The 16188-nt window shown below is 41.6% G+C and overlaps 1 protein-coding gene and 1 pseudogene across 1 annotated transcript in view; both read right to left on the reverse strand.

Annotated features, from left to right (window-relative positions):
* Positions 1-16188, reverse strand: part of LOC145357432 (linker for activation of T-cells family member 2-like) — a 71406-nt gene that overhangs the window by 43157 nt on the left and 12061 nt on the right. Inside the window, exon 2 of the mRNA XM_080210761.1 lies at positions 5817-5915. Within this exon, the coding sequence (XP_080066887.1) occupies positions 5817-5913 (97 nt within the window). The 5' untranslated portion in view covers positions 5914-5915. The remainder of the gene's footprint in view (positions 1-5816; positions 5916-16188) is intronic.
* Positions 10805-10973, reverse strand: LOC145357670 (U2 spliceosomal RNA; annotated as a pseudogene).

The raw sequence follows: 16188 nt of genomic DNA on the forward strand, positions 1-16188 counted from the left end.
GCCGTCACATTATTATGGAGAATAGCGCGGGGACGTATATATTAATTTTGAGACCAGCTCCAAGCAGTTTGCAAGTCTCATGGCCCTTTAATAATGGCGCAACCCCAATCGGGCCCGAGGCCAATTTGTGTATTTAATGTAGCATTTAAAAATGCATAGCCTGTTCAAATCCCAGCACACAGAAATCTCTGACCTTCAGGCGCAGCACGATAACGGCAGGAATCACTTCTGCGATAGTCATGCCGGGGCGGGGGGGGCTTGGAAGCTATTGAAGCCCCCTAGGCGGTCGGGGGCATGGCTAAGTGGTGCTCATTGGACAGGGCCCCAGTAGTGGCTACTGGACACTCGGTGTGGCAGTGTGCAGGTTGCAGGTTGGACACCCTGGATATGACAGGGCAGTGCCAAAGGGTGGGCATGTCAGGGGTCATGATGAGGGGCATGTCAAGGGGGAGGCAGGGGAAATATGCTGATGAGGATGGATGTGTCGCTGTCTATGGAGACAGGGGGGAGGATGTGGGGGGGGGGGGGGGGGGGGGTGGGGGGTGCACAGAGATCAGGGAGCCCTTGTGAAAATGGTGCCCGAGCTGGGCTCACTGGTGTGTTTAGGCCCCCCTAAAGACATGGAGCTCCCAACTCTGTGGGAGGATTGCGGTGTGACATGCTTCTGAGAGATCAGCACAGATCACTTCATTGTTCTTGCCGCTACGAAACTTAGAAAAATTTTGGGGAGAATTCTGCCCTTTGAATATTTTTAATGCAGAGCTCGATAGATTCTTGATAAGCAAGAGGGCGAAGGTTTATCCGGGGTAGACAGGAATGTGGAGTTGAGGTTACAACTAGATCAGTTATATTGTCATTGAATGGCCAAGTACCTACTCCTGCTCCTAAAGCACATGCTCACATCTGAAGCAGGGTGATGGTTTGCTGCAAATTTGTAGCAACATGCACTTTTACGTGCATAGCTGAACTATGGTGGAAGGCTCGATTTCTTTCCAAGATGTGGCCGACCACGAATCCCCCACTCCTACGTCTGCCATTGGCGAGCGTCGGAAGGATTTTGCAGGTTGATACTCAACCTGTTTGACTGCACGATGAAAGCAACTCCCCTTGTCATCAAGTCCCGGACAGAGACTCAAAACCGGAGCTTCAGGTTCAGAAGCAGGGCCAGCACTCACTGCGCCATAAGACCAGATATGAGGGGTAATCACAATTATAGTGCAGAAGTGTAGCTGTCAAGTTGTGCACAGAAAACTTCCCCAATTACCAATGAGATAAGGTGATCAGATTATCAGTTTTGCTGTAATATCAGTATTTGCACAAGGATTGAGATACAGCTAAAAACAAGAAACTAGACAGCTCAGGGAATTTTCCTGCACCTGCTAGAGTCTAAAGGCACAATCTGATAACAAAATATATTCTAATTCTACAATTATCTCATTGGATGTTTCTGCAACTTCATCCAAATCCCTAAATTCGACTTTAAACAACAATCCCACCTTTAAACTGAAAACCAGTTCCTCTCTTGCTGATCATAGTTTAATCATCTGTTTGCTCAAGATGGATGACAAGATTGGATATAACCACAGACCTGAATTTAAAATACTAAATCAAAGAAATTGCGAGTGGAAAACCCAGAAAGGAAGTCTGCTAACACCTCCTCTGTGGAGCTCAGTACCCAATGTCTCTCTCTCTCTCACCCACCCGGGGATGGGCAGGTGGTGTATGGGAACAGTCATCACCTCCAAATTGCCTTTTCAATCACGCACCAGCCCAACGTGGACATATATCAATGCTCCCTCACTGTCATTGATTCAAAATCCTACTTATCTAAAAGCAGTCAGTACAGGAGTGCCTTCACCACATTGACTGCAGCTGTGAAAAAAGATGGCTCACCACCAACTTCTCTCACAGGCAACTAAGGAATGGCAATAAATGTTGACTTTGTCACAGCTCAAGAATGAATTATAAATGCATAAAGCATGAAAGAATTTGCATGTGGATTGTAAATCTCTCAGCTTTAATACATTGCAAAACCCATTGCAGTGCAGTCTCTATTCTGCTGCTACTTGCAGTTACTCCATCCAGGAGATCTGCTGTAATGGTACTTTGTGCTCGTCTATCTTGCACCATCCTCCCACATCTACTGTAGCCCGCTTGTGATGTCCATCACTCACCTACCCTTGGGTCAAACCATTCTGCTGCCCTCCACTTCCCCCTGTACCTCTGAAGTTTTTCCGCTCAAAATACTGACGTTTCCTTTTCTGGATGTCACTTTTTAAAGAGTTCTTTTTACTCTTGTGATTTCAAGCACCTCACTGTTTGTCCTAAGGTCTTATGTAGAATTTTACGCATACATCTCAGCACCCACATTCCAAAAGACCTCTATTTTCGTCCACTGATCGTTACTTATTGTTCTAATATTCAGAAATGTGGCAACTAATTTGTGAAAAGCAAGATCCCAGAAGCAGCAACAAGGCCAGATAATCTGCATGATGCTGCTGATGGGGGATCAATATTTGGGAGGTGGTTATTCCGCTCTCTTCAAATAGCTTCACGGGATCTTTCAGAGAGTAGCTGGAGCCTCAGGAAAATATCTAGTTCAAAAGACAGCGCATCCAAAATTGCAGCACTCCCTCAGTATTGCATTGCCTAGATCACGCACTCAAGTCTGGAATGGAGCTTAAACCCATAACATGCTGACTCAGAGTACGGAATGCTATCACTCTGCCACGGCTGACAGTCTGTCTGGACTAATGGAATTGGGTCACTTATACAGAAATTAATGGTTACACTTTGTTTGCAGCAGCTATTGGTAGCGAGGTTATTGGTATTTTCAAAACTCGATGAAGATGTGTTTTAAACAAAACGAGCGTGCAGAAATTGCTTTACTGAATAATCAACAGGGATAGTGTAAAGGATGAAGCATCTTCCACATATACAGCACCTTCCATGTCCTAAGCACAACACAACCAATGCATTATTTTTTGAACTGTAATTCCTATTGTAAAGTCAGCAAATGCAGCTGCCAATCTGTGTGCTGCAATGTCTCACAAACAGCAGTGAGATAAATAAAGACTTGAATTTGTATATTTGTATATCACAACCTTAGGAGGCCTCAAAGTGCATTGTAACCAATCAAATATTTTGGAAGTGTAGTTAGTTACATTGTGGGAGCCACAGCAGTCAATTTGGATACAGCATTCTCCAACAAACAGCAATGAGATAATGACCCAATCATCTGACCTTAATAATACTGATGGAGGGGTAATAAGATGTCATGGAACACCTGACAAAGGGAGTAGTCGTGGTAGTAGTAAAGAAATAAAGCATAGGGCCAGAGTAGATGTTAACAGCAGAATAAAGGCCATTTACATCCAAAAGCAAAAATGTGAAAACAAGATACAAAAACTGACATTTCAGGAAACATAGAGGACAGAGTTCATGGTCTGAAGCTGTTGAACTCAGTATTGATGTCCAGAATGCTTTAAAGTGCTTAACTGGAAGATGAGGAGCTGTTTCTCCAGTTCGTGTTGGTTTCACTGGAACACTGCAGCAGGCTAAGGTGACAGAAATTTGAGTATAATAAAAAAAAATCAATAAACATATACTCACATTTCTTTTTTTTAATATAAGAGCCAGATAATGAATTGAAATGTTAAACAACCAGAAGGTCAGGGTCTTGCCTGTGGGGGTGTTTTCTACATGTGCCAGTTTTTATCTTTTCATGTTTTTGCTTTCAGATAAAGCTGACCTTTATTCTACTATTAACACCCGTGCTTTGTTCTTTTACTATCACCACTCCTTTTGCCCTTAGTTCCATGACATCTTTAATATTTCATCTCACCCACCCTCTAACCTATCCGTAACCTTTCCTTTTGTTCCCCGACCCACTCCCCCACAACTTGCCGCGACCCTTTATCAACAGCACAAAACCCATCACATTTCTGCCTCTCTTCAGTTCTGAAGGGGGGTCATATGGATTCGAAACATTAATTCTTTCTCTCTCCACAGATGTAAGCGTTGCCAACATCACATACGGATATCATCGGCAAGGTTAGCATTTGTTATCCATTCGTTATTGCCCGTGAGAGCAGCTACTACATTGCTGTGGCTCTGGAGTAGGCCAGACCGGGTAAGTACAGCAGATTTCCTTCCCTAAAGGACATTTGTGAACCGGGTGAATTTTGACATCAATGATAAATTAACGATTACTGTCACTGGGGCTAGTTTTCAATTCCAGATTTTCTTTTAGATTTAATTTTTGAATTTAAATTCTGCCATGCTTGAATTTGAATCTGTATCCCCAGAGCAGTTGCCTCTGGAGCACTTATCCAGTGCCCTCAGCTCCATCTAAATACAAACTGTAGGCTGACAGTGCAGTATGGGTGGAGTGTTGTACTATTAGAGATGCAACATTTTAGATAAATTATTAAGCCAAAGTTCCATCTGTCCTTTCACAAAGTACAAGATATCTTGCGGTGCTATTTTAAATAAGGTCAGGAGAGTCCTGGCCAATATTTATCAGTTGACCAAGACACCAAAGCAAATTATCATAAAGCCGCATTTGGGAGCTTGCTATGCACAAATTGGCTACTGCATTTCCCACGTTACAACAATGTCTCCACTTTAAATGGCCGCAAAGTGCTTTGTGATATGAAGGTCATAAAAGACACTACAGGAATGCAGACCTTTCTTTCATGTTACATAACAAGAGATCAACAAGTCGCAAGCATGTGGGAGACATCTTCATTAACAGCAAGTGCATCTAGTGTTCAAATTTTGCACTAATTTTGTAAATGAAGCAATAATTAATCATGCAATGCTCCAGGGGTTAATACACCACTGGTTCTTGATATATCTGATTCCAACACTCCCCCTCCACACCAACGTGCTTAAGTTTCACGTCAACTTTCAGCAGAGGAGTCTGCGGTGCCAAGCCTAAGTTTCACAGCGATATACATTTCAAACAACACTTGACACCCGAAAGCAAGGGCAAACTCATTGTCTGCAGGAACTTACTGAAATGGACTGATTCTCAGAGCATGTCTGATGACAATGTTGCATTTTGCTGCGACAGTTTCAGAAAACAACTAAACTTACTGGAACAGAGTCGGTTTTATTTCACTTTCCGTCCTGTATTATTTTTAGACCTCTCGATTTCGATGACATTTACAGTTTTGACCTACAAAATATGGGATCTGAAGAGCGTGGCGGAATCTTAACGCAGAAGAATCGTTCACCAGATTTATATCCAATTTGTATTAAAGGGAAACAACATGCTGAGAAACAGAAAATTAGAAGATGCTTTCTAGAGCTGCTCTAAGTTAGGAGCTTTGTGACTGCTTAAGTACTTGCAAAAGGTGTTTCGTTCTGTAGAGATCTAGCTAGAAAAACTTTAACTTGATGATAAACAATAAAAGCCAAATGGTTTCACTTAACAAATACCATTAATGTTTTAATTGTACTTTCGAAATGGAGCGTGAAGGTACCAAAAGAGCAAAGCGGAAAGTGGCAGGATGCAATTTGGTAGAATAGGGTATTCAGGACAGAACAGGCATTCCAGACCAATGAAAAAACAAAGCCCAGTTTATCAACAGCTCTACTGAGCTCCTCATCAATACAATGGGGCTGGACCTCTGATCGGTGTCGAGCTGGGACCTATCCCAATAAGCTGGTGTACGGGCAGACAGCAAACAATTGGAGCAAAATATAGAAAAGCAGCACATTCAGAAAACAAATCACCCTATTCACTGATTTTCAAAGATTCTCTCACTTGCCCAAAGACTCCATTTGGAGCCAAGAAACTGGTTACTTACTACGATTCCCAAATAGCCGACACCGGGCACAGAACATTACAAGGATCCCAAATGGAAGAATGGAGAGAATGCCCCACCACAGCTCTGCTTGATTCATTCCTGTACAAGAAGTTGAAAAGAGATACACATTAACACGGCAGTGAAGACCAAGACTTTTAAACAGCCACAAAATGTCAGTCATTTGACCGTTGCCCCATTCCTACAGCGAGCAATAAAAGTGTAAAGATTTCTAGGTATCAAACCTCCCCCCTGCCGAACCACGTCAGGTCAGGCGAGAAGTACAGAAATCTCAATTCACCCATTTGGGAAGATTCCTCCCCCAGTGCAGCATCAAAATGATTCTTAAAATGAGTTCACATTTCTCCCTCCTCTTCTCTACCTAGAAACTGATTCCACATTTTAATACCTGTGTCAAGAATACATTAGATATAAATGTTGCACTTAATTTGTTGGAATCCGCAACCCTGATTATTTTCTGCAATTTTTTTTGATGCATGCCATTAACTACCTTGCACAATTCTTAAAGATCACCTCGCAGATGTACGGTAACAAGCTGAAGGGCCTGGACGTTTTTTTTAGTCTTTCCACATTGCTCAGTATTCTGACATTAGCCTCTTGCCCTTCTCTTCTTCAGCCCTGGCGATTCGGAGTGGAGGCGATGCTCAAGGTGTGGTCTGACCACAACCGATTATGACTTCCTCTGACCTGTATTCTGCATTACAATTGGACGTTCTAAGATTTCATGTATCATCCAGACTCATCTATAGTTATTTCAATACAATGTATGGAATGAGATTTTTCACAGATCTGAAATGCTTTCTCATCATCTCGCACAATTCCCTCTCTCCCCAGTTTCATTGCTTCAGTTCTCATTTATACCCTTGGCCTTCCTGTTGATACACTTAAATTAAAGCTTTCCTCTAACTCCTAAATCTCTGCCTTCAACATTGTCAATGATATTTAAACACTTTACCCTTTCACCATTGTGAATTTAACTATTTTTATAACATGGTACAATTGCTATGTTTTTGGGTCAATGAGCTTTTGTGAAAACTAACCCCAGAAATAAAATAATCAAGTGATATGGATGGCACAGCGTCAGGGTCTCAGATTCAATTTCGGCCTCAGGTCACCGTGTGGAGTTTTCACTTTCTCCTGTGTCTGCGCAAGTTTCCTCCAGATGCTCCAGCTTCCTTTTACAGTCCAAAGATGTGCGGGTTAGGTTCATTGGCCATGCTAAATTGACCCTAGTGTCAAGGGGATTAGCAAGGCAAATGTGTGGAGTTACGGGAATAGGGCCTGGGTGGGATTGTGGTTGGTACAGATCTGAATGGCCTCCTCCTGTACTGTAGGGATTCCATGATTCTAATGTAAAACAATTTTTTTTAAATCATGGCCAAAATTCAGTTTGGAAGAAATTATAGTTTCTGGTAGGTCAGTGATCTGAACTTTATTCCATGGTTATGAGACTGAACAAATCACATCACCAAGATACAGTATACACGTATAGGGCTTCCACTTGCCCAATGTGGATTCCCGTTGGCCACACCTCACTTATCAAGATCAAAGGACCAGAGTGCAGGTGAATGAAACCAAGGATTGGGGATCAGCAGACCATCTACCCCTCCACCACCAGCGCATCATGGCTCTAGTGCTCCATGTACAAGGTACATTGCAGCAACACACTTTTTTTTTGACAGCACCTCACAAACCCACCTAAAAGGACAAAGGCATGCGATGCCTGGCAACACCATTACCTCTAAGTTCCCCTCCAAAAGTCACACATCCTGACTTGCTGCCAAAACGCTGTACCTTCACTATTGCTGAATCAAAATGCTGAAGCTCCCTCCCCAATAACACTGGGTGTACCTAAGACAAGTTGACTACAACAGCTCAAAAAAAAAAGGTGGCTCACCTTCACCTTCTCAAAGGCAACTAGGTAATAAACACTGGCCTTGTTAACAATGATCACGTCACAGGATTAAATTTAAAAACAAATGGGCCATTCACTTAGACGGTGGCTGATTTGTATGTCAACCCTATTTATTCATCTTTGCTCCATATTCAAGTATGGTTTGAAGCTCTGCGCATTTATTTAATTTTATCCATTATTAAGAACTCTCAGGAGTCCTCTGAAAATGCAGTTTAGCAATGGGCTGGTTAGTGAGGACTGATTAACACTGAACAGGACGGTTACAGATTCAATCCCTGGTTTGTTTGAGCCTTCAGGTCAAACATTCAGTAACCTATATCAAAAAAGTGGGGAGAACTCAATTAGTGCTCCCATTCTCTATCACTGCTTATTACTTTCTGATGGGACGTGTCTGTCTGCCTGTCTTGAGCTGGGTTACAATTCTCCCACATCAAATAGCATGACATGAAGAAAGGTCACTTCATTGAGTACAGGGCAGATGTTAGCAGATGTGGAACCATATATCTTGTAAGGTGACGTCTTTTGGGAAAGGAGGGATTTATAAAAGCATATAGAAACTTAAAACAAATGTACTGAAGGTCATTCTAGACAATGCTAATGAGAAGCAACAGAGCCAGAAACAATGATTGCTCTGGCAGGATATCAGTACTTATTCAAATAAAGAACATGGTTCTCATTGTGGAACGCTTCCATTCTCGACAGCAACATCAAAGTAACACGTGAATGACAGTCACAAGGTGTTGAATCTCTCTGCTAGCGACATAGGCTGTGCAGTGAATAAAAGTTTCCACGATCAGTTGGCTTCACAACTGGAGACATTGGGGGATCTCCCCAGAAGCGTGGCCAAACTAGACGTTTGGATGATAGATGCCAGATGAAACTTAACATAGCAAGGTGACACCATTAGGGGGAATGAATAGATAATAACTGGGAAAACATTAAAAAAAGCAAAGAAACTTAGAGCTCAGAAAACTTTTATAAAGAAAAAAACACATGTATTTAGAGAACAGCTTTCCTGATCACCTGACTTCATACAGCCATGAAGACTTTGTGAAATGTAGTTATTGTTGTCGCATAAGAAGTGAGAGAACAAGTTAATAAAAAGCATATGGAATCTGCAGCTTCAATTTTAACCAAACTTGGGATCATAGGATTATAGAATTCCTACAGTGCGGAAGGAGGCCATTTGGCCCATTGAATCTACACTGACAACAATCCCACCCAGGCCCTATCCCTGTAACCCTATGTATTTACCCTGTTAATCCCACTAACCTACACATCTTGGGTCAGTAAGGGGCAATTTAGCATGGCTAATCCACCTAACCTGTACATCTTTGGAGATAGGACGGAGCGAGTTCGAGTCCATGGAGAGTAAGAATGGGTAGGGTTACATTAAGATCAGGACTTTAAGTTTTATTTGTAAAAAGCTTAGAGCACTGAAGCAGAGAGAAAGATACACAAAATCATTAGTTAAATCTATAGTTAGAATACTGGGTGCAGTTATGTGAGCCCTATTTTAGTAAAGATGCAAAGGCCAACGAAGCAATCCAAATTTGATTCATAAAGATGCTACCGATGGCAGGAGGATATAGTTATGAAGAAATTGAAATTTCTTTTGCAAAGAAGCTTAAAATGAAAGCTGATCAATATATTGAATGGGGGCAAATTGTTTTCACTACTTGGTAAGTTGTACTAAAGGAAAATCTCAAGTTCATCAGAAAGAAGAGTGAGGAGATAAATTTCTTTTATGCAGAGGAATGCCTGTCCAAAGGAATGGCGGTGGAATCAAAAGCAGCTTTTAAAAAGGACAGGTAAATGGGTAAAGATTTGAAAAAGATTAAAAAGCATGCAGAGAAATTGGAATCAGAGAGCTAACACAGGTCTAAAGGAAAGATATATTAATCATTGGAGGCACTACAGAGGTGGTTTATCAGGATGATCCTGGTATGGAGGGACTGTCATATGAGGAAAGATTAAACAGGTCGGGTCTGAACTCCTTGGTGTTCAGAAGAACAAGAGGTGATATGATTGAAACATACAAGATTCTCAAGGGTTAGACAGGGTAAATGTTGGGTTGTTTCCACTCATGGGAGAGTGTAGGACCGGAGGACCCAGTTGCAGAATGGGGGGGGTTCATTCCAGATGGATTTGGGGAAGAATTTCTTCTCTCGAAAGAAGGGTGAATCTTTGGAATTCTTTACCCCAAGAAACTGTGGAGGCTGAGCCCTTGAACATTTTCAGGGCTGAGATTGATATATTTTTAAATCAGTAAAGGAATTAAGTGTTATTAATGAGTGTTAGATCAGCCACGATCTTATTTAATAAGAGCAGGCTTGAAAGACTGAATGGCCTACTGCTGTTCTTATTTCTTCAGATCTTATGGTCTACACCACATGGACTGCATCAGGTCAAGAAAATAGGAACATCGGAGAGCAATTAGGGATGGGAAATAACTATTGGTCTCGTCAGCAACACCCACATCCCGTGACAGAATATAAAACAAAATCCCCCCCAACCCGCTTCGTCAAGGTTCTGACCTTCCAATCACAAGGTAGTTTTCATTTCAGAAACTGACTTTACAAATAACTATCAAATACAAATATATGACACAAATTTTACAAGTACTTGTGAAATTTAAAAACAAATAACAAAGAAGGTATTTATAGCACTGCAATGGCATTTACAGAATCAGAATAGGCCATATCAAATATTGTAGATCAAGTACAATCCAGAAGTTTAGAATGTGGATTCAGTCTGAACACCAAATTATGAAGAAATAGATGAGAAGAAATGAGAGTGAAGATTGAAATGGTTGATGTCACAGTGGAACAAAGTAGATAAGTATACACACTCAGAACAACCGATAAGGGAAGATGCTTTGTGATGCATTTTAAGATTGAGAAAGCTGCAAGTAATTTTTTTAAATTCCAATTCAATCCAGTCAAATCCAGTTCAGAGTCCCAACGAGTTGAGACATTCCCGATCCAAGCTGACAAGACAGGGCTCTCACCTCCTGTCTTGGGCTTGACCTACATGATCCCAGCTGATTGGAGTAGGTATAGCTCCTCCTCCAAGGCTTGATCTCATCTACATCTTAGCCAAAAGGCTCAGATGCCGCTTTTAAAAATTGCTTCAAATGAAGCTGAAATAAAACATAATGACTTCAACCAAGTACAGCATGTCGATACTACACTTGATCTTAGCCAAAAGGCCGAGACAATAAGTAAAGATCCCTGCCTGAAGAAAATGGAGGCCTTTGGAATATGGATACTAACAGCAAGCTGAAAATTCCATATAGAGACAAATGAAGAGGTGCTTGAATTAACAAGAGCAGAAAAAACTCAAAGTGACATCCAGAAAAGAAAATGTCAGCAATGGCTAAACTTGATCAGAGCTGAAAAATACAGGTGATCGCTTCCAGAGGGGAAAACGGATAGCAGGAAGAGGGGTCACCCTAGACATAGTTGGATGACAGACATCACAGAATGGTTGCAGACAAACTACAGTGGATAAGCAAGGATGGAGCAAGACAGACAAGTGATTCATACTATGACACCAGGTCCCCTGGTAGGAGTGGCTACACACAATAGCAGCAGAGAGAAACAGCATTACAACCAATTCAATATTAAGAGCCTCTCTAAACTTTTCAGGAAAAATGTGATGTAAGATTTCCCCCAAAGTACAGACATTCCACATGACATCCATATCCCGTTCTCTGCTCCATCCAGAGAGGGATATTGAAATTATCATCCAGGGCACTTTTTTTCTTGCATGGCCCAAAAAGGGGGAGGGGAGGGGAGGGGTATGGTGCAAATGGGGGCCATCTAGTCTTGACACTTGAGCCATCACAAGCATGAATTAGGCAGTCTTTTCCTACCTGTCATTTCCCTATGTTTGAACATAATTTAGCCATTGCATAAGATCACCTCTCACTCTTCTAAACTCCGATACAGACCCAGTCTGTCCAACCCTTCAAGATAGCACACACCCCCCATCCCAGGTATCAGTTGAATGAACCTTCTCTGACACATTTCCGAAGAGATCAAAACTGTACAGGGTATTCTGGATGTGATCTCACCAACATCCGGCACAACTGTAGAATAACATCTTTACTTTAATAATATATTCCCCTTGCAATAAATGACAACACTATTTGTCATCATAATCAATTGCTGTACCTACGTACTAACTTTTTTTTGATTCATGCACAAGGACGCACAGATCTCTGTCCATTTAATCATTTGTTGCTTTTCTATTCTTCCTGTCAAAGTAAACGATTTCACATATTCCCACATTAAACTCCATCTAATTTTTTTTTAAAAAACATGTTCACTTAACCCTACCTATCCCCATGCTATCTGTAAATTTTGCAACTGTACATTTGGTACCTTCATCCAAGTTATAAATTGTAAATAGTTGAGGGCTTAGCACTGATCTCTGTGGCACTCAACTCATCACATTTTGGCAATCCAAAAATGACCCACTGATGACTGCTCTATACTTCCTGTTAGCTAACCAATCTTCTATTCATATTAATATGTTATCCCCTACATCATAAGATCTTGATTTGCATAATAGCCTTTGATGCTGCATCTTGTCAGATGCCACCTGGAAATCTAAGCACAGCACATCTGAGAGAATCCAAAGAGCTTCTACAAATACAAAAGGTCAAAAGAGTAACAAGGGAGAGTAGGGCCTCTTAAGGATCAACAAGGTCATCTATGTGTGGATCCACAAGAGGTGGGCGAGATCCTAAATGAATATTTCTCATCAGTATTTACTGTTGAGAAACGTGTGAATGTTAGGGAACTTGGGGAAATAAATAGCGATGTCTTGAGGAGTGTACATATTATAGAGGAAAAGAGGTGCTGGAAATCTTAAAGCACGTCAAGGTAGATAAATCCCTGGGACATGAAGTGTATCCCAGGACATTGTGGGAGGCTAGGGAGAAAATTGCACGTCCCCTATCAGAGATATTTGAATCATCAATAGCCACGGGTGAGGTGCCTGAAGATTGGAAGGTGGCAAATGTTGTACCTTTGTTTAAAAAGGGCTGCAGGAAAAGCCTGGAAACTACAGGCCAGTGAGCCTCACATTTGTGGTGGGTAAGTTGTTGGAAAGTATTTTGAGAGACAGGATCTATAGGCATTTAGAGACACATGGACTGATTAGGAACAGTCAGCATGGCTTTGCGAATGGAAAATCATATCTCACAAATTTGATTGAGTTTTTTGAAGGGGTCACCAAGAAGGTAGATGAGGGCAGTGCAGCTGATGTTGTCTACATGGACTTTAACAAGACCTTTGACAAGATACCACATGGAAGGTTGTTGCATAAGGTTAAATCTCATGGGATCCAGGGCGAGATATCTAAATAGGTACAAAATTGGCTTCTTGACAGAAGCCAGAGGGTGATTATAGAGGGTTGTTTTTCAAACTGGAGCCTCAGGGATCAGTGCTGGGTCGACTGTTATTTGTCATTTATATTAGTGATTTGGATAAGAAAATCGGAGGCATGGTTAGTAAGTTTGCAGATGACATCAAGATTGGTGGCATAGTGGGTAGTGAAGAAAGTTACCTCCGATTGCAACGGGATCTTGATCAATTGGGTCAGTGGGCTGACGAATGGCAGATGGAGTTTAATTTAGATAAATCTGAGCTGATGCATTTTGGTAGACTGAACCAGGGCAGGACTTACTCAGTTAATAGTTTGGGGGGGGGGGGGGGGGGCACAACGGGGGCGGGCACGGCAGGGGCGGGCGTGTGGTTGAGGAAAGTTACAGAACAAAGACATCTAGGGGTAGATGTTCATAGCTCCTTAAAAGTGGAGTCACAGGTGGACAAAGTGATGAAGAAGGATTCATCGGACAGAACATTGAATGCAGGAATTGGGACATGTTGAAGTTGTACAAGACATTGTTAAGACCACGCTTGGAGTATACGTCATCCTATTATAGAAAAGATATTATTAAACTAGAAAGAGTACAGAAAAGATTTACTAGGATGCTACTTGGACTTGATGGTTTGAGTTATAAGGAGAGGTTGGATAGACTGGGATTTTTTTTCTCTGGAGCGTGGAAGACTGAGGGGTGATCTTATAGAGGTCTATAAAATAATGAGGGACACAGATCAGCTAGATTCCCAAATGGAGGGGAGTCTAAAACTAGACGGCATAGATTTAAGGTGAAAGGGAAGAGTTACAAAAGGGTCCAAAGAGGCAATTTTTTCACAGAGGGTGGTGAGTGTTTGGGACAAGCTGCCAGAGGTAATAGCAGAGGGTACAATTTTGTCTTTTAAAAAGCATTTAGACAGATACATGGGTAAGATGGATATAGAGGGGTATGACCCAAATGTGGGCAATTGGGATTAGCTTAAGGGTTTAAAAATAAAAGGGCGACATGTCCAAAGGACTTGTTTCATGCTGTAAACCTCTGACATCCACAGGTTCCCCTTTATCCATGCTGCTTGTACTTCTTCAAAGAACTCCAATATATTAGTTAAACACAATTTCTCTTTCATAAATCAATGTTCACTCTGCCTGCTTGTATTGAGACATGCTAAGTGGCCCCCTATAACCTCCTTAATAATAAATTCTAGAAATATCCCAAAGACAGATGTTAAGCTAACTCACCTATAGTTTGCTATTGTCAGTCTCCCTCCTTCTTCGAATAGATGAGTTACATTCACTGTTCTCCAATCTGATGGGAATTTTCCAGAATCTAGGGAACTTTGGAAAGGTTAAACCAATGCACCTATCATCTCCTCAGCCACTTATTTTAAGATTTAGGATGAGGGCCCATTAGGGCCAGGAACATACTAACTTTTAATCTATTAATTCTAAATATCCGTTGTTTTAAATTCCTCCCTTTTATTGCCTGATTCACAATTGTTTTTAGGAAGTTATTTGTATCCTCTAGTGGAGACAAACGCAAGATATCTTATCACTTCATCCACTGGTCCACAACCAGCCAACGCTCAAAATAGAGATCTATTTGTTTCTGATGTCAATGCAGTGGAGATATAGTTATCCATACAGTGGGAAATTTTCATTCCTAATATTCAGCAATTGCAAATTTTAAAAGTGAATTACTAAGATATGACAAAAAGATTTAACACTTCGTTAGATATCTGCTAAAATGTGTTTACACCTTTTATCAATATCTGGACCAACTAAACAGGATATTTGAACAGGGCTACATCAGCTCAGCTGAGACTGTACATGGGGCCTGGAGAGAGGATTATTGCTTCAGATTGTCATGGAGGGGTGGGGGGTCCAGCAGAAATCACCAGGCAAGAGTGTTCTCTTCCTGTTGGGGAACATTTCAGCGGTCATGGGCATTCAGCTGATCTTCAGGTAAGCGTTCTCTAAGGCGGCCTTCATGACACATAACAACAGAATCACTGAGCAGAGACTGATAGCTAAGTTCTGCGCACGAGGACGGCCTCAACCGGGATCTTGGGTTCATGTCACACTGTCTATCTATAACTCCCATGACTTGCCTGGGCTTGCAAAACCTAACTAACTGTCCTGGCTGGAGACAATACACATCTCTTTAACCTGTGCTTAGCCCTCTCTCCACTCACGTTATCTGTACTTTTAAGACTTGATTACCTGTAAAGACTCGCATTCCAACCATTATCTTGTAAATTGAATTTGTGTCTTTACATGCCCTGTTTATGAATAGAACTCCCACTCATCTGATGAAAGGGCAGCACTCCGAAAGGTAGTGGCTTTTGCTACCAAATAAACCTGTTGGACTTTAACCTGGTGTTGTGAGATTTCTTACAACATATGAACACAAACACGTAGAAAAATGTGAGAAAAAATAGCCATGTTCACACACTGTATTAATAAGAAACCACAAGACTTTCGCTCTTGCATTAAATATATTTGCAAAGGGTCATGATGAAAAAAAACCTTTATATGGCTGTGGCTCTTGGCTTAGACTCTTAGGGCTGAGGGAGGTGTGAGTGGGTGGGTGTTATATACCGACCCTTCAGATTGTCTTGAAATTCCAAGGAATGAAAGTAATCACCTGGAGACTGTTGTGAGGAAACTAAACTGGATGCTTACCAATTTATTCAAACACTTTGTGTTTATTAGTTATAACAACAGTGGAAAGAGGATGGGAAAGTTAAGAATCATCCAGTCAGGTACCAAAGAGCTTCGACAAACTGTCGCCTGGACATGAAACGGCAGCTCTTTTCTCCTTACAGATGTTGCCAGATCTGAGATTTTCCAGCACTTTCTCTTCTGGTTTTAGGTATCAAAGAGCTTGCTTGGTTTCCAATTGGCCAAGGTGAGGTAGTGTGTTGAGGACAGACAGGTCAGGCAACCTATGGCACTAGTTTGGGGACAGGGCATTGGAAGGTAGGAGGTCATGCTTCTCAGAATTCATCTTGGCAATGCTACCTGTAGACTCAAGTCTTAATCCACCCT

The sequence above is a fragment of the Carcharhinus amblyrhynchos genome, chromosome 23, assembly GCF_965287045.1.
Source record: "Carcharhinus amblyrhynchos chromosome 23, sCarAmb.v2.hapA, whole genome shotgun sequence".
NCBI lineage: Eukaryota > Metazoa > Chordata > Chondrichthyes > Carcharhiniformes > Carcharhinidae > Carcharhinus > Carcharhinus amblyrhynchos.